The 27,496-nt window shown below is 43.0% G+C and overlaps 1 protein-coding gene across 2 annotated transcripts; it reads left to right on the top strand.

Annotated features, from left to right (window-relative positions):
* The first annotated feature begins 709 nt into the window (after positions 1-709).
* On the top strand, positions 710-15,803 carry YTHDF1 (YTH N6-methyladenosine RNA binding protein 1). Of its 2 annotated transcripts, none has more exons than XM_041399146.1 (5): positions 710-1,106; positions 1,494-1,518; positions 3,002-3,081; positions 6,837-8,439; positions 14,295-15,803. In XM_041399146.1, exons 1-4 carry the CDS (start codon positions 1,080-1,082, stop codon positions 8,409-8,411), a joined length of 1,707 nt encoding a protein of 568 aa, XP_041255080.1. In that variant the 5' UTR covers positions 710-1,079; the 3' UTR covers positions 8,412-8,439; positions 14,295-15,803. The 2 variants fall into 2 exon arrangements, with proteins under 2 accessions (XP_041255080.1, XP_041255081.1); XM_041399147.1 differs by having other exon boundaries at positions 717-1,106; positions 6,837-8,363.
* Positions 15,804-27,496: the final 11,693 nt, after the last annotated feature.

The following is a 27,496-nucleotide window of genomic DNA, read 5'->3' as shown; positions in this document are numbered from 1 at the left end:
GTAGACATGGGAATGGGTGGCCTAAGTGAGGCAGGGGAGTGGCCTGGCACTCAGTGCCCTTATGTGGCTGACCGGGGTGCTGGGTACAGGTTGGGCTTGATGGTCTCAGAGTTGATAGTCTCAGAGTTGATGGTCTCTCCAAGTCATCCGGGATCCTGGGTCCCTTCCAGCTCGGGAAGCTCAGTGATTCTGTCTCAGTGATCCTGTGAACCTGCACAGCCGAGCCTGTGGGCAAAGACTCCCTGCAAAGACTGAGGGAGGAACAGAATCAGAGAATATTCTCAGCTGGGAGAGACCAGGATCATCGAGTCCAATCCTGGGCCTGCACAGGACACCCAAGAATCCCTCCATGTGCCGTTATCCACACGGATATCGAGCGGGTATCCACGCGGGTATCTCCAGCAATCCGGCTCTCCGCCGCGACCCATCCCTGGGGAGCCCATACTATTGCCCGACCACGCTGTGGGCGAAGAACCCCTTCCTCCCGCGGCAGTCGCACCCAGCAGTGAGCCGTGCCCTCAGCCTCCCGCTCCCCAGGCCGGGCAGCCCGGGCGGGCCGCGGGGCGGAGCCGCGCCCGCCATGCGCCCCCTCGCTCCCCTCAGCCCCCTCAGCGCTCCCGCGCACGCGCACGAGGCGCCACCGCCCCGCGCGCCTTTCCCCCGCTCCCCGCCCCGTGCGCTCCCGGCGCGCCCCGCGCGCGCTCGCCGCTGACGTCACCGCAGCCCGGCGCCCGCCGCCATTGGAGTCGGCGGCCGCCGCTGCCCCGCTCGCTGCGGCCCCAGGCCCGGCCCGCGGGCATGTGAGAGACCGGGCCGGCTCCGGCACCGGCAGCGCCACGGCTCAGCCGCGCCACCGCCGCCTGCACCGCCGTCCCTTCAGCAGGCGCCCCGAGGAGGCGCCAGGCGGCCCCTTTCCCTCCCCCTCGGCCCCGGCCCCTTCCCCGCCCGGCCGCCGCCTGAGGGGAGAGGAGGCGCCGCCGCCGCCCCTCCGCCAGGCCCCGGAGCTCCGCGCCGCGCCGAGCGGCCCTGCCTCGTCCCCCGGCGCTCTCTGCTGAACCACGGGGCCCTGTGCATGAATTATGTCTGCCACAAGCGTTGACCCTCAGGTGAGTGAGTGGCGAGGCGGCCCGAGGGCGGGGGGATTCCCGGGCCTGCGGCTGCAGGCCCCGCGAGGCTTTTCTTCTCCCCCGCGGCTGCTTTAGGCCTCCATCGTTCTCCTTAACTTCCCCCGTGGGCACAGCACGTTCCCGCCTCCTCCCCGGAGCCGGGGCCATTTCTCAGGAAGGTCGGTGCTGAGTGATACGTGGAACACGCTGCTCCAACCCCGGTCCAAACAAACCTTGAGATGCTGCTGGCCATTTTTAGAAGTCTCTTCCCCGTCCTCAGAAGCTGTGGGGTTTGCAGTGCCTGTGACAATACAAGCGTTTTTCTAAAATTAACTTTTTTATTTCCCTTTTCTTTTTTTCCCGTAATCACGTGCTGTGGCTTCCCAGAGACCGAAAGGACAGGATAATAAAGGTGAGAAATCACGCTGTGATCTGGTCGTTTAAATTGTTACTGTAAGAGATCAATTACACAGGTACCTGTAGGTGAGCAGAAATGTATCGCTGTTACTCTGCATGGAAAACATCTGGGAATGAGGGAATGTGCGCTTTGTTTCAAAAATAACATCGACTGCCATTCATCCGAGCTTGCCTGCATCCCACTTAATGCTGCTGGATTTGCAGTGGGAAGGACTCTGTGTTGGTATTAAACAATTCCCCTCGTTTAAGATGAAGCAGGTTGCTGTGTACAGTCACAAGGACATCCCTGTACAATATATGTATTTTTGCCTACTTTTGCACGCTCTGTGAATGCAGTTGTGTTGCTGCTCTGCTGTTGGCTGAGATATTTCCTTAAGCCCATACACTTAATTTTAGGAACTTAAAAGATGGTTAATTTCTGTTGAGATAATAGGCATTTTTATAACTCTTCTGCTTCAACTGAAATTCAACTTAGTAACAAGCCATCTAAAAAATATCTTCATTCTTACTATGATTGCTAACAAGTCTGTAACTCTTAAGACTTAGAAAGTAATAATATCCAACTCATAAATGCTTTTTAATACATCTTAACCTGCCTTGAAAATCCAGCTCCTTCTAGCTGAAGAAACACGTCTCCCTGTGTTTGTAAACACTCTTTTACCTCTACTCCCCTTGATAAACTTTGCAGGAATATTCTGCTAAATTCCCAAACTTGTTTGCTAAACACTTTATTTGGTGTAGTATTATACTTAGTTCAGCTGTTGTATGAAATAGGTAAATACAGCAACTACCACACTGTGTATTTGACCTTTTTGTTTTTTTCAAATTTAAAGCAAACAGGAAATTATTTGAAGGGACCTAATAGCTGGTTTGGGTTTGTATATCATTCAGTAACGGGTTTCAAATGCTTATCAGACATTCTTTTGTGCTGAAGTAGGACTTTATGGCAGATATCTTTTTTTTTACAGATGAGAATGTTGAAACTTAAGTTTTCCTGAAAATATCAGGATGCCAAAGCTCTTAGCAGTCTTCATTTCATAATTAAATGTAACCTCACCTCATCTTATTTTAGCCAGCTTAAGCAGTGACTAGCACACGCTGGGAGAACTGTGAGTTTGTGTGTTCTAATTATGGGCCAGAACAATAGATGTTGTTTCCCAATCTTTTTTCACAAAATTGTTCTCAATAATTATTTTTCGTTGGGCGTTCATTCACATGAGTTGTTTACTCAGTCTCAGCTGTAGAATTTTTAATTACTGATTTTTTTAATTTATTCAGACTTTGTTTTATAAACAGTAATATAAAGAGAAAGTATCTGGGGGGTGGGAGATGTCATCCCATAGTCTTTTTATGACTCTTTCTGGTTTGCAGAAGAAATATGGCTTTTCCTAAAGTAGCACAGGGTGGAACATCACTCCTTCAATGCTGCTGCTGCTGTTATAATGTACTGTAACCCTTTTTTTTTTTTTTTTTTGTAGTACAAAATGGTTCATTACATCAGAAGGACACAGTTCATGACAACGATTTTGAACCTTACCTTTCCGGGCAGTCAAATCAGGTTAGTGTATTTTTAACTTAGTTTTTTTTTTTTTTTTCCTTAGGCATGCTGTTGGCACTCCATTCATAGGATTGTGTGGAGGGAGCAAATGCCTTAAATAGAAATGGAAAAAGAAATGACAGCATATTGTGTTACTTGGTGATACAACCAGCATTTGTGTTCCCAAAGCTAATATTACTCTGCATCTCCAGATGGCCACAAGTGAAAATGAAGTTGATGCTCCAAGGAGCTGGAGCAGATTCCTCCTCCCCTTGCAGGTTGTTGGTGTGGCTGGACTGAGCCTGATCTTACACTTCTTTGATAGGCCAGTTGCTTGTGGGAGTCTAAGAATTCTGCTTTTGGGCTCTCCTGATTTCTATTATTTATATAATCACAGAAATTAATGTAGTTGTGATTTGGGTTGGATGCTCTCTAGGTACTTTGTGGAGTTGTCCCATTTTTTACACTTCAGCAAATGTTGTTGTTCTTTCATGTCCTCTGATATATTTTAAGAATTAAAGATGTGTTAGTTAAGAGTAAGGAACTGTAATGTAAACTCTCATTATAATGTACATTAAATCAACATCCATGACTAAAATACCATTATAATTGAAAGTATTCTCTGAAGTAATTTTTGACTTCACATTCAAATCTTTAAAGGGAGCAAAATGTATAGAAACTGGAGAAAGAAAAAGTTTTCATTCTCAAGTATGAAACACCATTTCAGAGAGAAACATTTAGCAGAGGTAAATGATGGGATGGCTAAGTGTTACATTTTAAAAAGGAGATTTATAATTCAGCCTGAAGCTGTCAGATGCCAGTGTTAATATTGATGACATCACTGAGCTTGCTTGCAGCATAGACATGTTCTCCAGACTTAAAATAATTTAATGGGAGGCATTCCTTCTCTTGGAGTTAATGTGCTGTGGAAGGTAGAAAAGCCTTTGTGGAGAAAAAAGGAAGCAAAATCTTAATTTTTAATGCAGAATTAATTATAAAAGAAATTGAGGTTTTCACCTCCCTCTGTTTTTTTTTTTTTTTAATTGTGCTTCATCACATTTGTATGTGATTTTTAATGACTTAAAACTAAACTTGAAATATACTGAATGTTCACATAGAAAAAATAGACCCATCTATCACAGTTTTATTCTGGGAAATTTGTGTTTGCTGTCAACAAGCCAAATTATTAGGATTAAATAGAAAAATTGCTATGGCTGTTAGAATTTCCATAATTATAATAAAAGTTTTCTTTATGAAAGTGTAGCTCCATTGACCAATTTATTTATGCTGCAGTGAAAAATTGGCATGGCACAAGAAACAATTGTGTAGGTCCTCTTACAATTTTAAGTGGAAAGTGACAGTAGCATTAATTAGGACTGTGAGATTTTGTACTGAAGACAACCATGTTGCTGTACAAAGCCTTATTATCCAGTTATCCAGTCAGATTTATTCAGCCCTTGAAAATTACTGTAAAGTACAGAGGACTTAAAAAAAGATTTGAAGCCAGTTGGGTATTTAAAATAAACTTAAGAAATGAAAGCTCCAGCTGACACAATAATATATTTAACATCACAAGTCAAATGTAGGTGAGTAATATTGTGTTAAAAGTACTTTTAAGAGCAGAGGAAACTGAGTCAAGTAGGCTCTTCATATACAGGTTTACAGTCAGCAAGAAAAGCATCCTCCTGTAAAGTCAGTGAGAACCAAGAGATTATTCCTGTGGAGCAGGGAATCATCAGCACGGAGCTTATTTTGGGGGATAACAGAATGGTTGTGTTGGTTTTGTTTGGGGATTTTTAATAAAAAAAGATACAGAAGGGTGCAGAAAGGTCAAGGATAAGTTTATTGAAATAAACCTTCTGCTGTTGAAGTGAACAACTTCTGTCAGGGTTTCTTTTACACACTGGCATAAAGCCAGTCAGAGTAGATTGAATGTTTGGTAAGGATGGCTGCTGCAACTTTCCTTGAATCTTGTTAGAATCCTTGTAGAGACTTTACAGGTTGTGTTAAGAAATGACAGCTGCAGGAATTGTCCAAAATCCTTTAGCCTAAATATTTCTGAGACAAAACACTTGCATTTCTCTAGGCTTACTCTTTTTGGTCTTAAATTCTAAACTTGAAGAATTTCTGAGCATAAGTATCTCAGAGAACTGCTTATATCTCCTCCCTTTCATCTGCACTTGTTTTAAATTTTTTTCTTAAATTAACACTTTAAAATATAACACTCAGCAGTGTCAAAGTCTTTCAGAAAAGAAAGGATTTTTATGCTAAATATTGATTTCTTTAGCTTGGGATGCTCAGAAACTGTGTTTTAGAGGATCATCTCATAGGAAGGTGATTTCTGTACCTCTTGTTAGTGATAGAATTTGTGTGTAAATAAAGGCAGCTTGAACAGTGGCAGAGATAATTTCTTTTGAATCAATAACATTGAATTTAGGCTGTTGCAATCTCTGAAGTGTTTGCAGTACTGTATGGAAGTCTTGGAGGCATATTGTGGTATAATTCTGTGTATGAAACATAAGGCTATTGAATTACTCTGGCTTTGAGGTGTCATGGAAAAGAGGTCATTGAAAAATGAGCAGTAAAAATGATTCTGTATCAATTGGATATTAGGCTTATCTTCAGCAAGGACCTAATTTTGCAGATAGATTTTTCTTTTCAAGTTTGAAATCTAGCAGTTTGAAAGAAGAGTTCCTCTTCTTAAAATAGTCTTTATGAGTAAGGAAAGGCGAGCTACTGTTTGACTCATTAACAGGAGATGTTGACCTTCCCACCCCCTCTCTGGTAATTATGGTTGGAGTGTCACTTTGGAAGGTCTCCAATATATGTGCTTCAAGTTGATTTGAAGAGGAATAAAACCCACTTTAGAACATCCTGGCTTTGTTCTTTTGCATTGCTGAATGTAAGAAGATTATGGAATGCTTCAAAATCAGGTGCCAGCCAAGTGTTAGTGAGAGGAAAAGCTTCTCAGCGTGGTCTAAGACTTAACAGTTGAAGGGGAGGAAATTTCAGAGGAGGTCTGTTTGTTTATAAATGTTTGGTCTCTTATTTCATGAGTAGGAGAGATGTCCTGTTTGGAAGGACAGTCAGGAACACTCCTGCACACTTGTAACTTTACTACTGAGGGAGGAAAAGACTCATGCAGCAGGCTGGAAAGGGTCCTTCTCCAACATTTGGGATGGCCTGTGTCATGTGCCATCTGGGCATGGATTTGTCTCTGGTGCACCAGGCCCTGTAATGTCAGTTTGTATCTGTTGCCTGTGGCAAACTTGGCACGTGTGTCAGAAGTAGCCTGTGTATGTTCTACTGCTTGAGGTGTGGGGTTTTTGTTGGAGACTGTTGGTCCCTCAAAACAACTTCATAATGAGGATTGTAACAGTTTGTTATATGTATTGTCATATTAAGGTGATTTAGTCTAAAGCTTCTTCCATGTAGCAGTCTAGAAATGCTAAATGTCCTTAGTTCTGTGAGCTACAAAATATAGTGAGAGATGTTCCTTGCCGTATTTTGGGCTGTTGGCTACTAAATAACCTTAGTAGTGTGAGATTACATGGTATCAACATCTCAAGTACTACCCTCAAAGTGAGCCCCTAGTCCTGGGGTATTATAAATGCCCAGATACTTCATGTTAGCCCTGAATCCTTCTTGGAATGTGAACTAAGATCTGTCATTAGAAATTACATTACTTTGTCTCTAGTGTTCTTTTCTGTTTGGTGTTGTGGCTATTTATAAATGAAGGGTTTATTTATCTGGTGACTGTTTTTTCTCTTTAACAGAACAGTAGCTATCCATCAATGACTGATCCTTATCTGTCCAGTTATTATCCACCATCTATTGGGTTCCCCTATTCTCTCAGTGAAGCACCATGGTCTACAGGAGGAGATCCTCCTATCCCTTATCTCACCACCTATGGACAGCTCAGTAATGGGGATCATCATTTTATGCACGATGCCGTTTTTGGACAGCCTGGGGGTCTGGGAAATAATATCTATCAACACCGCTTTAACTTTTTCCCTGAAAATCCTGCCTTCTCAGCTTGGGGAACAAGCGGATCCCAAGGACAGCAGACACAAAGCTCAGCATATGGGAGCAGTTACAGCTACCCCCCCAGTTCTCTGGGGGGTACCATTGTGGATGGACAAACAGGATTTCATAATGATACATTAAATAAAGCTCCTGGAATGAACAGTATTGAACAGGGAATGGTTGGACTTAAGATTGGTGGAGATGTTACAACTTCTGCAGTGAAAACAGTAGGCTCTGTTGTTAACAGTGCCGGGATGACAGGCGCCCTCTCTGGGAATGGTGGATCTAATGTAAACTTGCCAGTATCTAAACCAACCTCTTGGGCTGCTATTGCCAGCAAGCCTGCAAAACCACAGCCTAAGATGAAAACAAAAACTGGACCTGTAATTGGAGGAGCGTTGCCTCCTCCCCCTATAAAGCATAATATGGACATAGGTACTTGGGACAATAAGGGTCCTGTGGCAAAAGTTCCTGCCCCCCAACAGATACCTTCTCCTCAGTCTGTTCCACAGCCACAGCAACCAATTGTTCAGCCTGTTCCAGCTCAGCCTCCTCCATTGACTCAGCCACAGTATCAGACCCCTCAGCAGCCACCCCAAAACCGCTGGGTCGCTCCTCGCAACAGAAACGCAGCTTTTGGCCAAAGTGGAGGAACTGGGAATGACACCAACTCAGCTGGCAGCACCCAGCCCAACCCTGTTCCAAGCGGTGAGTCCCATCCTGTCCTTGAAAAACTGAAAGCTGCTCACAGCTATAACCCTAAAGATTTCGAATGGAACCTTAAAAATGGACGCGTGTTCATAATAAAGAGCTATTCCGAGGATGATATTCATCGTTCCATTAAATATTCTATTTGGTGTAGTACGGAACACGGCAACAAACGCCTGGACAGCGCTTTTCGCTCCATGAACAGCAAGGGCCCGGTGTACTTGCTGTTCAGTGTCAATGGCAGTGGACACTTCTGTGGAGTAGCAGAGATGAAATCACCTGTGGACTATGGCACCAGTGCAGGTGTCTGGTCTCAGGACAAGTGGAAGGGGAAATTTGATGTCAAGTGGATCTTTGTGAAGGATGTGCCCAACAACCAACTGAGACACATCAGGCTGGAGAACAATGACAACAAACCCGTTACAAACTCCCGTGATACACAGGAGGTGCCCTTAGAAAAAGCAAAACAAGTGCTTAAAATTATTGCTACTTACAAGCACACGACCTCCATCTTTGATGACTTTTCTCATTATGAAAAGCGCCAGGAAGAGGAGGAGGTGGTGCGGAAGGTAAACTTATTAAAAAATTTATTTTATACACAGATATGGGGAAAATGAAATGTGAAGGCTGCTATGGTGGAAAAATGTAAGTAGGAATTCAAAATGTTTTTGATACATCTCAGCTTGATGGTTTCTTGTGTTTAACAACACAAATCTGATGCATATTTCTTTGTGAAAGTTTCACAAGCCAATGAGTTTCAAAGCAGAAAGCTAAGCAGTAATGCGGGTAAAGGACTTTATGTCCAGTTTATTGGAGTTTGATTTATTTTTTTATCTTAAAATGGTTAATAGAAAATAGTTTCTGTTTCAGAATTGGGTTCTGCCAGTGATTGTCATTTAAGTTTTTTGCCTTAAATACGAGGTGTTTAAACACTGTTTGACTGGAACTGGGCTATCAAAATTGATACCTGTACTGGTACTTGAAATTTGTACATCACCTTTAAGAATAAGATACCTGATTTTGTTTATTCAGTTCATCTCTCTGGAAAAGAAAGAATTGCATAATATTGCTGGAATAGTGCTAGAAAGAGTGCATTTATGCTGCTGAAGTCACATGTATTATTTGGATAAATAAAGGTTTTCAGTTCCCAGGTTTAATCTGTCTACTAATTCTTGAAGTTTTGAGTGAAGATGTAGTGAGAGAAGTCTGGGCAGTAGCTGGGAGAGTGTAGTAAAACTTTCCATACACTTTCATGGCTCTAAGTCTGTCACAAGGGATCTCTGTCCCTCTCCATCCCACTGCCTCAGTTTCAAGAATGCCTTTCTCTAATTAGGCAGTCTAGAAGTAATGACCTGACAAAATAATAGGTGTCAGGATGTGTAGTTGCTGCTGAAGTAACACTTAAATTTGCTTGGTGTTGATAGTGTTTCCTAGACCTTTTTTGTATAGCATTGCAAATATAGCATTTGTTTGACAGGCTGGTTTAGTTTAGGGTAGCTCACACTTGTTTTAAGATGCTTTTAAAGCAAAGACTTAATGCATGTTCCTGTAGCTTAAATTCTAAAATTGCCATTTCAAAAGTTTTTATTGCCATTTTAAAGTGTAGATAAAATTACTTTAAACCGTCTTCATAGATTGTACCCTTAAATTATGTGAGAAAAGGAGTTCAGTGTTTTTAAAACTTTGTGGCTGAACTTTTCCTGGCCATGATAGATGTGCATAGCTGACCTCAGCACAGTAGGGAAGGACAGCTTAAAATTGCAAGTTTTTGTTGTGTACTTCCTGTGGGGTTCCACAAGGTAAAACCTAAAGGGCTTTACTTGAACACTTCATTCCTTCAGTAGATAATTAACAGTTCAGTATTTAATGTGGCCTGTATCTTGGAGGGGTATTGCCTTATGCAGGAGAGAGTCCTGACAAAGTGAGGCAGCCTGGGTTCCTCTGCCCAGTGTTTGTGGTGTAGCAGGGTGTGATTGGTTTGGGTTTTTAATTCTGTCTCCCTGTGCTCCACTGCCAGGGCTGGAGGGGAGAGTTGTGGGTGTTTAAGAAGTGAGACCACAGGGAAAGTGATAACAGATCTACTCCTGCACAGGTAACTCCCTGGCCTCAGCAAAATCCCAGTGGTGGCACAAACAGCAGAATTCCTGTGCTTTGTAGGATCTCAGAGGGCTGGTGTTTGACTATTGAGCTGATCTCATTTTGGGTTGATTTAATAAACACAACTAATTCCCACTGTCTGCAAAAATATTCTTACCTAGGTCACTGCTTTATTTATAACAGGCTCAGTTTTTCAAAATAATGCATTTTCCTTCCTCATTTAAAACAGAGGCTTTGGTTTGTACTGCACATTCAGAAAATAAACTATGAAGTCTAATTTAATATTTCTTAGAATCCTCTCAATAGCTTAGGAAATGGGACACCAAAGTACACCCAGGAAGGTAATAGTGCTAGAGAGCTAAAGCAGGGCAGCAGTGAAGGAATGAAAAATAAGATGCTGCTTGTCAGGTTGCACTCTACAAAACTTGATTGGAAAGTCTCTGTTTTTTTCTCCTTCATTGATAAAATGAATTTTAGAAGTCTAGCTGATTACTGGAAGAGTTTGGTTTTTTACACACCTAAAGTTCTTATTGTTAAGAAATTTGTGCTGTTGAAGTTCAAACCTTCCTGTTAACAAAGTTAATCTTCCTATGACAGTAATTTTTGAAGAATCTTATTGCCAGTTAAAGTGTCTCGCAACCTAATTGACATTTTCAGCTAGTTGTTGGTATATGTGCCATCTTAATTGGTTTTCATATTGCTGGGTTTAACTCATTATACTCTTGTTTAGCTGTAAATCATTGAAATTTTGTGCTTCCATTTCACTGCTGTTGTGATTACAAAGGGACACAGTTCTTAAAAAGCTGTACAAGGAGAGCTTAAATGATACAATTTCATTTATACACAAATATTTAGTAGAGAATAATAATGTAACCTGTGCAGGGCAAGCCACTGGCATTTCAGCTCTTTAGATGGTTCCATGTTGCTAACCAGCATTTCCATGGCTGCTGTGTGCAGAGCCAGCTCCAGCTTGTGCTGCTGAGTTTAACTGATGTAGGAGCCCCAGTGTCAGTGCCAGATCATCCAGGGAGGCTTTGACAGGTACAATGCTGGATGAAATGCTTCCAAGTGCCAAAGATTGATCACTTTGCAGCATTGCTGAAAGAAGGTATCCCTCCAGAATTGAGAGATGCTGGGATAGAAGTCCAGCTTTTGATTTGCCACACTGGAATACTTAACCCAGTCTTGTGACCCAGAACCTGGGAGGGGAGTGATAGAAGGGTATTGGGGTCTGGAATGAAATAGCAAAACAGTGAGTGGCATGAATTTTCACTTGACCCTCACAGCCTTTTTCAGTCAGTTCCAGAGCTGCTACAGTGCCCACAAAGAGCTACTTATGTCATCAAGGCCCATGCTCAGAAAACTGTAAAAAAGTTGTGATGTGTGAGAGAGCTTCTTTAAAAAAAAAAAAAAAAAGTGTAATGTGGCATTAGTTATCAACATTTCCTAAAAGCATGCCATCAGAGCCTTAACAAAGTTGTCTTCCAAAGTTTAAAAGCTTGTGAAAACAAACTTGTTGCAGATCTTGGTACTTCACAGGTGCAGCAGCTCGTGCTCTGAGATCTGCACCACAGCAGATGGTCCCAGTTGCTGTACTGGGCTGCTGTGCTGTCACCTCTGATCCAGGCAAGGCACTCAGCTCTGCACCTTGGTGTTGTGTTGGCATTGCTGCACAGTCTCAGAAAGCTCCTGAATCACCAAGATTACCAGTTCTGCTTTAGGTGATTAAATACTGAAAAGTGTTGGCTGGTGTGTGTTGCTACTTGGAAATACTCATTTTCTCCTAGCACTGGGTGGTGCCTTTCAGTGATGAGCTTTCTGTGAACACAGTCACAGAATTTAAAAGGATGGAATATTGTCCTTCCTCCAAAGCTCTAGTTAAAAAAACATATTTTAAGATTAATACAGTGTTCCTGAGATAAAGAAAACATTTCTATTTTTGTGTCTGAAGATGAATGCTTTGATCTGACTTTAACCAAGTTTAGTAGGAAAGTTGAAGCTACTTTAGCCTGAGGTGAAGAGAAAAGAAGTTTGACAGGGATGAGTGTCTCCAAGGTGGAAAATCTCTGCAAATTTTGTGGAAACCTATTTTCCCTGTGTCTGAAGACCACACAGATTAGTGTCCTGAAGGAGAAGTGTGCAGCTGGAGCTCTCCTGTGAGGTATCAAGATTATTCCACTGGAGAAGAGAAGCTGAAGGCTCCGGATCTTCAGAACCAAAATGAGCACAGCTTTGTTAGCTGCTTACAAAACTGTTTGTGCTTGCTTGCAGTAGTGCTAAATAGCAGTAAGGAAGAGAATTTGAGAGTTAGAGCTTCTAAAAAGCAGCCATGCTCGAGAGCACGAAGAATTGTTACATCAGTTTGTGTGGTTTCAGACATTTGTAAAGAGGAAGACTCAGATTAGCCCCCAAGAGAGAAAGCAAAAAGCAAGGTAGGAGGAACTGCTTGGGAACTTCCTCAGTAAAGAGCACTTTTTACTGAATTAGAGTCTGAGCTGAGTTTCTGAATGCCATGAGCACTTCAGGTGGAGGTCTCAGGTGCTAGCCTGCCTCTTTTTATGAGGGGCTAGTCCATGAGAATGGAAAGCTTCCATTTCTAAAGAAAGTGGAATTAGGGAGGTCAGTGGATTACTACACAGAAAACTAAAAAGAAGTTAAATAAGTTACATGAGGTGGCAATGGGAAAGAGTGGGCTCATGAACATGGTAAGGCTGTAAAAGGTATGTGTCACCTTGGAAATGGAAGTTGGAAATAGGATGAAACAATTACTCTTCTTGGAAGCCTGAAAATGGAGTTGATGTGATTCAGTTCTAGATACTTTGTAACCACCTTTTGTTTGAAATGTCAGGCAGACATAAGCTCTTTTTATTAAGAACAACATGTAATGTTCTGACACTCTGCCATTAGGAAATGGCTTTTGCTGATAATTCATCATAGTTGAGAGTTAAAAGACAGGAGGAGTAGATTTTTATAATAAATTCTACCACTTTACATGGCTTGTTTTGTTGATTTGGTAGAACAACTTTGCTATCTCTTACTTCTGTCTTAAATTATATATTAATAATTCATTTTGTACTTTGTTGGCTTAATTTTATTATGAAAATCAAAATATATTGATTTCTGCCTGGAGGCAGAAATCAATATATTCAGTTTTTAAAAATCTCTTCTGATTTTTATGCTGTGACTAGCTGAAGCAGCACATACAGTCTGTTACATTTACAGTGGTTGGTGTATTAGCAAGTAAGCTTTACATCACAACAGAAACAATTCTGAGGTGAACTTTATACAGAAGGAGTCCACAAAACAAAATATGAAGGTGTTAGTTCAGGAGTTGGCTGGTGGCGGTGCTGAGGCTAATTCACAATTTCCTTTGGAGTAGGATTTGGTGCCATATTGATGTGCTTAAGTACAGAATTGAATCTTTCCATGCCAGTTCTGCACTGTAAGCAGCAAAGATGGGAAGGCTGAGCCTTTTCTGTTCAGTGTGCAGTGCTGCCCTGGCTGGAGGGTGCACAGGACTAAGGCACAGCAGCCTGGGTCTGTCCTGCTGTCCTTGCACGTTCTGCACTTGTGGGGCTCCTGGAACCCTGAGTGAAGGAGTTCTTCTGGGCACTGCTCAGGTGTCTCTGGAGCTCTGTGCTGCTGGAGAGCACAGGGTCTCTGACATGGAGCTCACCTTGCAGGCAGCCCCCAGCTCTGACCCTTCGGTGACCTTTACTGGCTTCAGTATTTGTGGTTAGCAGAAACTTGGGGAAAAGGCTCAAAGACCCTCCCAGCAGCACTTTGGGACACCCTTGGGTTGGTGTCCCAGCACAGTCCAGCTGTGCTGGGTTTTATCAGGCTGTGTAGAAGCACAAAACTTTCCTTCTACCTGATTTGTTTCTATCTCTTACCCCCAAGTATTTCCCAGTGCCTCCCAGAATCGTTGAACCAATAGGAAGAATTAGGGACAGAATTTCTCAACAGCTCAAATCCTGCTTTTACTGAATGTGACTAAACTCCAAAGTCATTTGAGTGCTTCAAAATTAGACCAGTTCTGTGGGGTTCACTAATCTGACATCTGCTTTCTGCTCATGTATTGGTTGTGCTACTACTGCAGTAGCTAAAATAATCCAGAAAGTAGAATGTTGCAGATGCTGGTTCTCCTTAGGAGTGTTGATATTTCATACCTTTCTCTCTCTGCGACCTTGGTTTGAAGTGACTGCAGGTATTCATCCAGATGTTCCACCTAAGACTGCACTTAAAAACATTATATTATCAAGTCCTTGGGTTTGTTGGGTATGAACAGGATATGTATAAAATGTTTTAAGTGTGTAATTATCTGGGGTCACATTAGTTCTGTTAAACTACTAAAAACTCTGCTTGTTCCTTTGACTAAAATCTTAACTTTTTTCTCTTTGCAGGAACGTCAGAATCGAAACAAACAATAAGAATAAACATAAACAGTTTGATATATATACTAGAACTGATATTAGATTCGACTATGAGAAACAAAATTAAGTCTAACTGGTGCTGTATCCTGGCATCAGGACAAACTAAAGCTTTCAGTTCCAATATATCTTCTCGTGCAGGGGAAATTAAGTTGTTGCATCTTTAAGTACATTGTAGTTTATTTTTGCCCAAGTGGATCTGCATTAATTTGTATCTTTTTTTCTATGTAAAATTCTGTAGAAATCATTAATAAAGGTGTGTCTGTTTTTATTTTTTTAAGTTGGTAAACAGTTATATTAACCTAATGTGGACCTATACATGAGCATACTAAAGTGTCAGTGCTTCCCAAAGACTTTATTTTGGCACGAATTATGTTCCTAGCCAGATATAGAGATTATGGAGAATACATGACAAATCTTCCTTTATCCTCCTCCCAATCCCTTTTTCTTCATGGCAGAAGTAAGGAACCATGCATTGATATTTTTTTTTGTCATTAAAAAAAAAACTCCTGAGATACTGCACTTCAGAATTTTAAAATGAAAAAAACCCTAAATTTCTGATCACTTTGTGCAGCTGCTCTGCCTCTTTATTTACCTGTACAATTACTCTTTTAAAACTGCTGATGCGTCATGTTGGTTTTTTCTGTCTAGTAGAAAATCAAATTGTCAGTGGAATTGTTTCTCTGGAAAATATTTCCCTTTCACATTCTGTTAACCAGTGCTTCAGTGTGCATCTGTTATTCCATATCCTGCCGAGGGTGAGCAAGACGCTTTCTCTCAGCCATAATTCTGCTTTACGGTTTTTGTAGCTTAATTAAATAATAATGTGATGCTATCGACATTGCAGGGGTTTTAAACGATGTGTTTAAACCTGTTTCAGCTTTCAGGTGTTATTAGTTAATTGCAGATCATTTTTAATCCTTCCCTTCATTACTCTCTCCCAACCCCCCCCCAAATCCTAATGCCATTTAAAGTTTTTATACCAATAATGCTGAGCTTTAACGTAGGAACTAATAGTACGGATAATATGATGGATTATTCCTCAGATGTTTAAAATTGACAGTGTGTTTGTCTAATTTTTTTTTTTTTTCTGTTGGATGAGTAAAAAAACCTGTTTTAAGAAATTGAATTTGCTGTCATGTTTTTGTGGAGTGAGGGGACCGTCGGAGAACCTGTCACCAACTGGAGTTCCAGTTAAGCATGGAAATGGTGCTCATGTCCGCTGCTCTAGCACACTGAATCTGCACGTGTTTATTGTAGAGGATCTTTTACTATATTAGAAAGCAAGTATCTTCTGAATACTATTTACTCCAAAAGGACCTCCAATTTAAATAAAGTTTAATCTGTATCATTTAGACTTGTATTTAGAACGTATAACTCTGTCTCTGGACTGTTACTGCCTGTAAGGAGTAATGGACAGCATCAGATTAACTTTTTCCTCTAGGAGAATACAAGCCTTAATAAACAATACATATTTAGCAAGCTTGATGTCATTTTCATTTTTTCCCTACATTCAGTTGTCTTCCTCTGTTCCAATCACACTTTATGCTGATTCCTCAATTAAATCTAACTTGAGAGGTGGTTTGATTGAGTAACTCAGATGTTTGCTCTCAGCACACCTGAATGGTTTCACAGGACTCTACAGAGCACATTTAAGCAGCTTTGACTGTTCCCATTCCTCAGAGGACCTGCATCCCTGTGCAGTGGCTGTCACTCGTGCTTCCCTTTCCCCTGGTACGGTGGAGAAGCTGAGGAGAGGACTGGAAGTTGTGCTGTATCCTTGAGGAGGCAGCAGCACAGCCTGGGGTCACCAGGGTGAGAAGAACTTCCCAAATCCAGTAATGCTCTGACCAGTTTTGTTCCCAGCACTTGGCTGTGTTTCCCAGCTCTTCCCTGCAGTAATTTACGTTGGTATCTTTTTTTAACTGACTTACTGAAGCAATTGTGCATTTTATAAAGGTGGTGCTATTTTATAAAAGCACCTGCTGTTAGTTTCAGTTGTTACATCAGAACACATCCACTGGTGATTCTAGAGCCAGAAAGAATGCTGCATCTGGACCCTCAGGAGAAAAGTTAGTTACACAACTTCAGTACTTATTTTTTCAGACCTAAACACTCTTTGCTGTGATATACCAATAGACTTCAGGTAAATGTTTTCTAAAAAAAATAAAAATTGTAATTGGGAGCCTTCAGCTGAAACTGGTTTGACATTATTATAGTGATGATGTGTTTCAGCTGTCTGGCTTTGTGGGCAACAGAAAACAGCTTCAGTAAGAAGAGATTTGTTACTGGCACTGCAGCGTTGTGCAGCCCTATCAGAGAGGTGGGAGAAGATTTCACAGTGGGTAAAATAATCCTGTTCATCACAAGCACGTTGGGTGCTCAGATAACTGCAGTGCTGGCTGCTGGTCCTGATTTTCAATCCCCTGTCACTGCAATTCCAAGGGATGAGTCACTTTTTGTGTTTCACAGAGTTCACATTTCACTGTGAGGGGGAAGAGACATTCTTCCAGTGTCTCTTGAAGAATAACTTCATGTCACAAGTCTTGCTTAGTCTTTATTTAGTCCAAGTAATAGTTCTAAAAGAATGTTCCTGTGTGCTTTTGGAATTGGTGCTTAAACTCACTCCTTAAATGAGTTGCTTTGCTTGATGTTTCTGGAGTTTGGGTGTGACAGTAACTGCTGCCTTTCACTTTTAAGCCAAATGGAGCTGGTAGCACCAAATGCTGATTAAAAAGTTAAATTATGTCTCTGGTTCAATTACTGGTTGGTGATGGCAGCACTGCTCTGAAGCTGTGAATATGCATCATGAGGGGAAAAAACCTATTTGTTTGCAGGTAGTCACACCAAAAGGAATAGTACTGAATAATTAAATCTATGGAGATTATGTTTGTCACTGGGAGTGGCTTGAGCTTGTGGAGAAAACGATGAAGTTAAAGCTACACTGAGATGTGAGGGCAGAAATTCAAGATTACTTTTCTTCCATAACACATCATACTCATAAGTCCCGACTGATTTTTTTTTTTTTATTTCTCATTTCTGGGAGATGGAAATAGAGGATGTGCACTTCAAAATTCTACTTTTTTATCCTTTCATGGTTTACACTGCTGTTAATGTTCAAAGATGTGTTTCTTCACAAAATACTTGATATTTCTTTGAAGAACTTAAAGGTATTTATGAAGTTGCTCAAAGGGTATTAGTGAGATCTCAGTGAAGAAGAGAGCAGTATTTCTTTCTAAGCATTAGACTGACCACAGAGCACTACAGAGCATGGGTGTTTTGCTTTTCCTCTTTAAAACTCAGGGATTTTATTTGGCCAGAGAATATGGAAATTCCAATAAATGTGGCCATAAAAAAACCCTTCTAGGCAGACATAGTGCAAAACTATCAAAAGAAAACTGATGTTACTGCCCTTTTCTGGTTTCTGCACCTCTTGAGAAAAGAGGCTGTGAGGAGTAAGGGAAATTTAGTTAAAATAGCAGATAAATGCAAAACGAAGCACAAACATCTGATGGAGGGAAGTGTGTTTTGATGTAATGCTCCTTTTCCTGGTCTCTCAGCTACTTTGAATTCTTTATGTTGAACAATCTGTTTCCCTTGGAAAAAGCTCTGGCTCTTGCTGACAACAGTGCTCAGCATCTGCTCATTTCAGGAGAAAGCTGTTCACTATTTTTGGGAAAATGCAGGTTTTTAATTGGAATTTGTGATCCTGCCCAAGAACAGAGCAAGTGTAGCTGGGGCTGTGATCACTGCCTTGGCTGTGGCCTGCCCTGTCCACAGCTCCTTTGAGAAGGAACAGCTCTTGTTCAGCCTATTTTTAGAATTAAGAGAGTTGACTCAGAATGTTGAAATGACTTAATTGGGATGTGACTTGGCAAAGGGAGATTTTGGATTTCACAAGAAACATGGTTCTGTTCCTTAGCTGACATCATCCCCACAGAGCATCTTCCCAGTTCACATCTCTTGGTGCTTTGACCTAACGTGAGGGTGAAGGGAAATGTCTTGGGTATGCACATTATCAATTTCACAGCTTTCCTGTCTTCAGAAAGCTTGTGTTGGTTAAAGAAAGCTCTCAAATTGCCTATTGCAGATGCAGAGCTGCTTTGCACGTGCAGTGTGGGATGTTTCTCATTTCCCTGTCAGAGCATGAGCAGGGCAGGGCTTTAGCAATTCCAAGAACAGCTTTTGTTCCCTGGTACAATATGGGATTAGTTTTCTTGTTTTATGTAGGACCATCATTTCAGGGCACCCTTGTAATCCCTTGGGAAATGCTACACACAAGAGTGCTGGCTTTACTTGTGTCTCCTCGTTTTGTTTCCTGTGGCATCCCTGATCTCCCTTTTGTTCACGTTCTGAGGTGAGTTTCTGCCAGCACAAGCAGGACCTTGGAGATGTGCCTTCTTCAACATGCAGGACTTCTTAGAACTGGCATCATCACTGTCTTTTACTGAATATCCTTCAATTTGGAGAGTGTAGGAGGTTTTATGCCATCTGTCTGTTTATAAGTTATTCAAATTATTTTTACCTGGGATGTTACCATGACAACAGACAGACAGTAAAGTCTTCACCAAATGCATTTCTAATGTCCAACTGCTGCTAAATCAGTAGGATCTGGTGTTTTGCTGTGGTTTCAATAATGAAGACAGTGGGAAAGAGGTGTAAATACTTGTTTTACCAAATATACATTCTCCAGGTATTTTTAGATTATTAATGAAATGCCTTGGGCAGTAATACATATTGCAAACAACATCCTTAAATATTTTTTCCCCCTCACCATCTGGAAGTGAGAATAGGAAGAAAATAATTTCTATCAGTAAAGAACTCATTGATTTATACAGATATTATTAGGGAGCTTTTTTCATTATTTATATCTACTTTGATTTCTGTGCTTTGCTCTGTGGGCCTGCAAATTGGAACTTGAGCAATTTGATGAGAGATAACATTTCAGTCTCTATTTAGCTCAGCATCTCCCTGGAAGTTGTGTTCTGCAAACCCTCCTGAGTTAGAAACCACTGATGCAGTAGGAACTGTTCCTGCTGCTGCTGCTCTCTTGTGACAACACATTTCAGCTGAAAGCTCTTGAGGGCAGAGAAATGGAATATTCAGGTTCTTGCAGCTGAAGGCACTTTGCTGAAATAGTATTTAGTCAGTTCTGATAAAACTTTGGGGAGCTGGGAGTCATTAGGCTCAGAAGTAGCAAATCAGATAATTGTCTACACCTGGAGGGAGAGTCACTTTTTAATTCAAGACTGCACATTCCCTGCAGTGGGCCCAGATTTAGCAAGTTTGGAGTTAAACTTACTGGTGGAGAGTGGCTTCTTCACCCCCTTTGTGGATAATCAGCCCATTCAGGAAATAATGGATTTTGGAAGGTCTGGGGATTTGTGGAGACTGTTCAGCTTTCTTAGACTGTTGGTGTGTATGAAAATCCCTTTCTAATATAAATCTGTTTAATACAAATTTGTAAAATATCAACAGTATACATTTATCTAAGAATAAATAGTCTGATTTGTTGGGGGGAGACCTCTTCAGAGGTCTGCAAAAACTCCTGCTTGTAACATCAAAAACTGTCAGCAGAGGCTTTTGGCCACTTGTAAAAAAGCTGATTACCCACAGCCCTTGAAAACACCTTGATGAAAAGGCAAGGTGCTTTGATGTTTTGGCCTGCATTCCATAAATACATCAGTGACATTTGTTACCTGGCATGAAAATTCACATTTGTTAAGTGCAACTATCTGTAAAGTTTCTAGACCTCTGTTCCAATCCTTAACTCGTGCTAAGCCCCTCTGAAAGGTGCCCTGAGATACACAAAAGCTGAGATCCTTCCCAGCTCTGCTGCTCGGGACTGGGGTAGGACTGACAACAAAACTGTGCCACTGCTGAGGAGTTTTGACCCATTTGTTTAAAGAGTGCAGGTTTAATCCTTGAAGAAGTATTTTGTACTTCCCCACAGGCAGAGCAGAGAGCAGGGGTAGGAGCCAAAAAGGCTGAGCACGGAGGCTCTGGAGGTGTCAGGAAGGAGCAGTTACTGGTAAGGACCCGTTTTCTGGGACAGTATTAGATTCTGAGGTATCAAAGCAGGTTTTGTTTCTTAAGCCACTGGCAAATTTTTGAGATTTTTCCCATATTTTATCGACTTCAGTCCTCACTGTCACTTTGAGATCTCCCTTTGAATCAAAATACTCAATTGTTGTGTGTTGAAATTGAGCTGTTGGCAGCAGTTGGATGGTCAGACACTTAATCACACCAAATTCTGTTCTTTATACGTAGTACCTGCCTAACTGAGCTAGCTTATTTCACAGTGTTCAGGTATCTATGCTTTTTTTCACTAATGCTAGATCACCCACCAGGAATTTGGAACAAAAGAAGCAATTACAGAGGTGTAGCTGCATGCTGTATCACTGGTGTGCAGCACTTCAAAAATGAAAGCAAAGGATGCTGCTTTGTGTCCTCCAGTTTTGTATATTTGACTTCTGTAAAAGACAAATTGCAACTAAAACATTATAACTGCAGCAATTCCTTGTTTGCTCTGACAAGGAGCAAGAATTCCTAGTTTTAATCTGTTAGTCTATTAAAGAACAATCTTTCAGTGTGCCTTGGCCAAATGCTTGATTTGCAAAAATTGAAAGTTCATTCATTCACTCAGCAGCAGCATCAAGGTTAGAAGCATGGTGGGGTTTTTGGTCCAAAATATTTGTCTTTCTGAAAATGCCACTTCAGAACCAGGGAGGCATGGTCAATGAGTCGGGAGAAGAAATAAAGAGCAATTTTTATCAACTGGGAGTAAAGACAACTCCGAAAGATTTCCTGATGCTGAGGAAAGAGCAACACTAATGAGCCCCCATGGGAAATGTAATCTCCCTGTAGTGAGTAAAATAGTAGGTGGGGAAGAGGAGTGATTTTATGAGGCAGGTATAATTTCAGATTTTTCCTGAACTTACTGACCTTGCTGAGGATGGGAAAACACTGCAAGTTGCTAATTCAGTTATTTCAAAGGACATGATAATGGAAGATGAAAGGGAGGGTATTAATAAAAGACCAGCAGATGGGGTGATCTTTAGACAGATTTTTAAAAAAAATTTATCCATCAGAGTTTATTTTAAATAATAAATACAAGCAAGGATGTGAACCTGCAGATCATAAATTACAGATCACAAATTGCACAGAGGTTCCTCTTGTTGAATTCCAGAAGCCTCCTGGTGAAATGAGAGTGGGTTGTGAGGCACAACCATCCTTAGAAACATTCAAAGTCTGGGGACTGTGACCTGTGTTGGGACTCCAGAGAACCCACAGCCCCTTTCCCTCTCACCTCCTCCTGATGGGCTGAAGCTCCAAAAAAGTGAGTGGCCCACTGAGGGTGAGTAAAAACAAACCAGGCATTTGCGAAACTGTGCTTTTCAGTCAGGGAACAGATGCAGGTTTTTCCCAGAAATACTCTGAGCATGGAGGTCAGCAGCAGTCAAAATTCTGTGCTGCAACTGGGGCAGGAGAGAGCCCTGCTCATTCTGCAGGAAGAGAAGAGAGAGAGAGAAACCTGAGCAGAGGGAAAGGGGGAAGGTGGCAAACGTGAAAGCAACCGTGTGGTTTTTGATCTTATTTGTTTTTTTAAGTGTGAGGGTGTGGTTAATGTTAGAGATAAATGAAAAGACAGGAGGAGGGGAGGGAAAACAAGTGGTGCACAGTATGTGCTGTCATCAGCTTCCCCAGCACACCTGCAGTGAGAAGCCCACATGGGCTGTCCTGAGAGGCTTGTGGCTGCTGCAGCATCCCTCAGCTGTGGCTCAGGGAGCAGTAAAGGTGGTGTTTGAATTATTCCCAGGATCCCAGCTGTGCCATTAGTCAGCCTGGTGAGGTTTGTCCAGATGCACAGAGCATCTCTAGCCTGGTGACTGCAGCAAGCATTCAGTCTGTTTGAAGGATTAGTTACAGGAGCTGTCACAGCACAGAGAAAGGAGCTTTATAGGCAGTACCACCTGACACCTCTGCCCACAGGAAATGTTGTACAAACACAGAGTCCTGGACAGTTAAAATGGATTTTCTTTGTGATCTAATGTCATCCTTTCCAATGCAGTTACTTTTGCAGCTTTCTCAGACTTCATTCTCCAAGGCACTTTTCATCCTCAGTAGAATAAGAGCATGTAATAAGCCATTAGTTTCTCAAATAAATTACATTCTGGAAAAAACCCTGGGATTTTTCTGCTTTATGTATATCAGTGTGTATATTACATTTATGTACACATATAAATACACTTGCTTCCAAAAGGAGACATGCACGGACAAATAGTGATGGCTTTTTCTTCACACACATGGGAAGGTGGCAACTATCACTCTGTCTGAGCTGAAGGGAATTGGCACAGCCCCAGATGCTGCTGATTTCCACGAGCTGGCAATCTCATTGTGCTTTTTGTAAGAATGCATTAAAGGTATTAATGATGCTAACAAAGAGGAAAGTGGGATGATGAACAATGAAATGAAATAGCAGAGGAGGGAGGAGGTCTGGAAGGCTCAGTGTACATCAAAGACTGTTCTCAGAGATGCAAACCAGGGAGAGCAACCCCTTTTTCACAGCTTTTGTCAGACAGTTGGTCTGGTGTGATGCCTGCCCAGTTGCCCACATCCCACATTGGGTGGCTCCAGCCCAAAAAAGGGATTCTGCAAGGGTGGGTTCTCCTTCCTGCAAGAACTTGCCAATAAATAAAAAAACAATGGGTTTGGGGAATTCTACAATTCTTTTACAATGTAAAAGTGCTGGGAAGATCATGGTTTTATTCAGTGTTACCTTTTCCCTAAGCAGCACTGGCTTGCAGCACAGGCTCTCTGTCACAGAGCTGCTCCCTTCCCCATTACAATCCTGCCCACACTCTGTTTTTTAATGGAACTCTAACTATAAAACCCAAAATACCTTATTTCAGTGATTGGATCTTCACCCCAGGCTGCACAGTTAGCACAGCTAGTGGAGGGTAAAGGATCAGAATTAGCAAAGCTGGAGGAAATGTAATAGCAAATTCATGCCAAGAAGCCAACTGCAGAGATCCTGATCATCTCCATGGTGCTAATTTGGTGCTGCTGCTGTAGTTCACAGCATTGCCATTTCAGTGGCCATCAGCAGAGCTCTGTTAGATGAGCCTAAGAGAGCTGGGCAGGGCATTGGCTCTTGCCATAGGTCCAACTGCATATTTAGGATGCCTTTGAATTAGTTTAAATGTATATGTTTTATATGTGCATACTCTGAGGTCATGTGATGTAGTTGGTAAATTGTTCCCTGAGTTCTGTGGAGTGGAGGAGTAGAAATAAACTGGTTTGTGATAAATTGTGTGAGTGTGCTGACCCCTCAGAGTGCTTTGCATCCTCCTCTGGCAAACAGATTCCTTAGCCTGTGTGTGCTCTGCTGCTCTCGGGGCAGGCTGGGTGTCTGTTCCCTGTGGGCTGAGTGCTTCAGGAGCCAAGAATATTTTACCCTTTGTTTTCTCTCTCTGAGCTTATGCCATGCTCAGTTCTGACTTCCAGACGTGGCTCCCACAAGGTGGGAACCTCCCAGATTGGGATATTTGCAGGGATGTAGCTCAAGCTGAGAGTCAGCCTGGCTTGTGAGAATTACAACGAAGCAGTGAATTAAGGACTAGAGCTAAAAACTCAGCTCCAGTCTTAGTCATGTTAGATATTCTCTTAAGTCCCTGCTCTAGGTTGCTGAGTCCTGGGAGTTGGGATGGTTCTTAGGCACCACTTGCTTGGAATTCGTTTCCACGTGTCAGATTATTGCATTGCAAGTCTCTTAGCAAAGCTAAAGGGTACAAAATGAGGCTTTTCTGTTCCTCACCTGCCATTCCCATTTCTCTGCAGATCTGCAGAATGCAGAGAAGGATATGGGGAATGTAACTCCCAGTTGGCACCATCTGGCATAGCTCATGCTTGGCCTTCCAAGTATAGGATGTGATCACAGCCATGCAACTGTTCCATCCCCACATTGATGGGTGCTACTGGCACAGTTTGTTCTGAAAGTAGTTCCTGATTTTGTTCAAAAAAACCTCAAAAAAAAAAAACAAAAACAAAAAAAAACCCAAAAACCCCAAAAAAACCCAGCCAAAAAAAAAAAAAAAAAACCAAAAAATTATAAAAAAAAAAAAAAAAAATAAAATGGAAAAAAATATAAACAAGCAAAGTCCCAGCAGCTCTGTTAAAAAAAAAAAAAAAGGGAATTTTTTATTTGGAGTATGAGGGGTCACAGAATGTGATGTTCAGGACTGAAATGCAGCCAGAGAGCCCTCTGTCCTCCCTTGCTGCCTTTTGTTCTGCTCCAGACAAGCTGCCTGCACTGCTGCATCCCTGGAATCATTTCCCTCTGACACACAAGGCTTCCATTAATACCTTCCTGCTTGCTTCTTTGTTTCTGGGCAATTTCCAGAGCATTAAGCCACAGCACATCCACTTGTTCTGGGACTCCACATCTCAGTCATTAGCTTCTTTTGCAAAGCCCTGTCCACTGCATGCAGCAAACCTAATTGTGCTGTGCTGTTCCCTCCCCTTTGGCTGCTGCAGCAGTTCCAGCCTCAAAGAGCTCCACCTGATTAACCACAACTGTTCCTTGCTGAAATCACCTTGGTCCCTATTACTCAAGCTGTGCTTTTGCATTTGATCTTTTAAATGCTTTGTAATGCTTACCCCACCTTTACGTGAAGCTAATTGGGATGTAACTTCCTACAGCACTTGCAGATCTTTTCCTGTAACGGTGCCAAAAGCTTTTCTGTCTCTGGGGCCTGCACCTGAGTGTAGCTGTGGAATGACAGGTTTCCAGTGGTAGGGCTTTACACCAGGATTTGACAGTGTAGATGTCTGGCTTTGCTGGCTGTCACTTGCACTGGGAAAAGGGGGAGCTGTGGGTGGGGAGGGTTTAGAGCAGAAAACTGCCAGGCAGCCCAGGAAAACAGCCCCCATGTCCTCCTGCTTTCACTGCCCAGTTTGCAGTGCTGCTGTGCTCCATCCCAGTTCCAGCTCCCTTCTCCCTGCTTTGGTTTATTTGCAGATATTTGGGTGTCACCTCCTTGTGCCTTTTGCTCCAAGCCTACAGCTTGGATCTGGCATCCTTGTGCCTTGGCATGAGCACTAAACAACCTCTCCTGCTGCAGGACCCTGTGGGATGTATTTTATGAGCGTACCACCCCACAAATAACCCCTCTAAAATGGAAATTGCCCATTTCCAAGTATGGGATAAAAGTCCTCTCTCTGTGAGCTGGCATACAAGCTCCTGACAAATTCTCTCATGTGCACATACCACCTCCTCCTCTCCTTTGCTTCTGCCTTTTTTTTTCCCCATCTGAATGGAAGAGATTTGACACATTATATTAGGTGATTTCTGCAGGGCTCATTTAAATACCACTCCTCCTTTGGAGATGCTGTTGGGGATAAGGTGGGCTCGGAGGCAGCTTCTTGTGTTGTGCAATAGCTCAAATCAGGCTCAGCAGCTGCAAGCAAGCCTTTGATCACTGCTTTGCACAAAACATGAACCTCTCTGAATCAGCTGGCATTTCCATATGGGAAGGCATGCCAGATTGTATGGAATGAGGTGGGGGAAGGCTGGATGCTACCGCTGTGCAGGGAAGTGCTGAGGAGCAGCACATCCATTCTCCCTGAAGGCTGTGTTAACTTGTGAGGGGCAAGGCTGGGGAAGAGGAGGCTTGTGCTGCCCCTGGGGATGGAGAAGGAGCGTGTGTGGACCTCAGCTGGGATGGGAGGCCTAGGGAAAGGAGGGAGAACCAGTTTTTTGGTGAAAACTGTAACCTTCTCCCATCCTTATGGGGAGAAAGGTTGGGGAGTTTTTTGTTTGTTTGGTGGGTTTTGTTTGTTTGTTTGTTTGTTTTGTTGGTTTTTTTTTTTTGTGGTTTGGGTTTTTAATTTTTTTTTTTTTTTTTTGGGGGGGGTTTTTTTTGGTTTTTTTTTTGTTTGGTTGGTTTTTGTTTTTGTTTGTTTTATGGGGTCTGGTTTATTTGCAAACCAGCAGGAAAGGCTTTGCTCCTTGCACACTCCCTGACTTGTCATTTCAGACACGAGCTCTTGGCCAGCATCCCGTGTCAGGGCAGCCCTGGCATCCAGCACTGCTGCGTGCGAGAGAAAGGGCGGGGGAAGGAGCAAATCGGCCGTGTCTGGAAGGTCCAGAGAGGGGCCGAGGGATGCAGGGAAGGAGCCGAGCGCGCATCTTCTGACAGCAACTCCGCGCCTGCTTCGCATCCTGCATCGGCCGCCGCTTCCCGCAGCCTCTGCTGGGATGGAGAGCGAGTGCCACCGTGTGCCCAGCAGCTGCCACGGCTGCCACCCGGAGCACGGGGGCCCTGTCCCTCCCGGGCAGAGGGACCAGCAGCCCCGGGACAGCAGCGTGGGAGCGGGCTGCCCGGCACAGGGGGTCAGAGCCGCAAAGCCAGAGGCAGACAGGGGTGGTGGGCTAAAATGTTGAGGGTGAAAGAATGCAGAAGAAGATCCCTTTGATATAGTAGAAGATCCCTTTTGGCTGTTTCCATAAATGCCGGGGCAGAGGGCTGGCTCTGGCCCCGCAGGAAGCGGGGCTGGGCTGGCAGGAGGAGGCAGAGTCGCCTCCTCCGTTCAGAGTGAAATTCAACTCAAGCCACAGTCATGAAACCAAACTCGTGGCTCAGGGCGTGTGTGGGCGCAGGATACGGAATCATTCACGGGCGGCTCGGGGACACAGACGCCCCCGGGAGGGCCGGGCAGTGCCGGCGGGAGCGCTCCGCTCCTCTCCGCCCGGCCGGGCACGCTGTCCCGCTGTCCCGGAGGAGAAGCGACGCTGGTGCCATCCTGCGGCCACCCGGCCCTTTGCAGGAGCGCGGGGGCTTTGTCCTGCCTTTGTCCTCTCCGTTCCGCAGGAGCCGCTCCTCTCTCGGCTGTCCCTTTGTGCTGCAGGTGACAAAAGTTTAAAGCGGCGCTGCCGGCTCGGGCCGGGGCAGCTGCGGGGGTTACCGAGAGGGTTGTGAGGTCGGGCTGGGAAAGCGATCCCTGCGCTCTCCCCGGCACAGAGAGGCTCCACCAACAACACAGGAAAGCTGTAAAATACAGGGAAGCTCTGCAGGGAGGGAGGATGCTGCGCTGAGCGGCCCTCACTTTCTGGTGGCAAAACTCGGGCAGGCCGGGCTGGGAAAGCTGTGCTGCAGGTGAGGTGAATTGTCCTG

The sequence above is a fragment of the Onychostruthus taczanowskii genome, unplaced genomic scaffold (assembly GCF_017590055.1).
Source record: "Onychostruthus taczanowskii isolate IOZ18803 unplaced genomic scaffold, ASM1759005v1 scaffold157, whole genome shotgun sequence".
NCBI classification, from domain to species: domain Eukaryota; kingdom Metazoa; phylum Chordata; class Aves; order Passeriformes; family Passeridae; genus Onychostruthus; species Onychostruthus taczanowskii.
Note: the sequence above shows the minus strand (reverse complement) of the source record. Positions and strands in the feature narration are given on the sequence as shown.

Bases quoted from the DNA above. Each gene is read 5' to 3' on its own strand.
- YTHDF1 (XM_041399146.1), top strand. From the start codon at position 1,080: ATGTCTGCCACAAGCGTTGACCCTCAG. The intron at 1,107-1,493 runs GTGAGTGAGTGG...GTGGCTTCCCAG, and splicing joins CCACAAGCGTTGACCCTCAG to AGACCGAAAGGACAGGATAA. The intron at 3,082-6,836 runs GTTAGTGTATTT...TCTCTTTAACAG, and splicing joins TTTCCGGGCAGTCAAATCAG to AACAGTAGCTATCCATCAAT.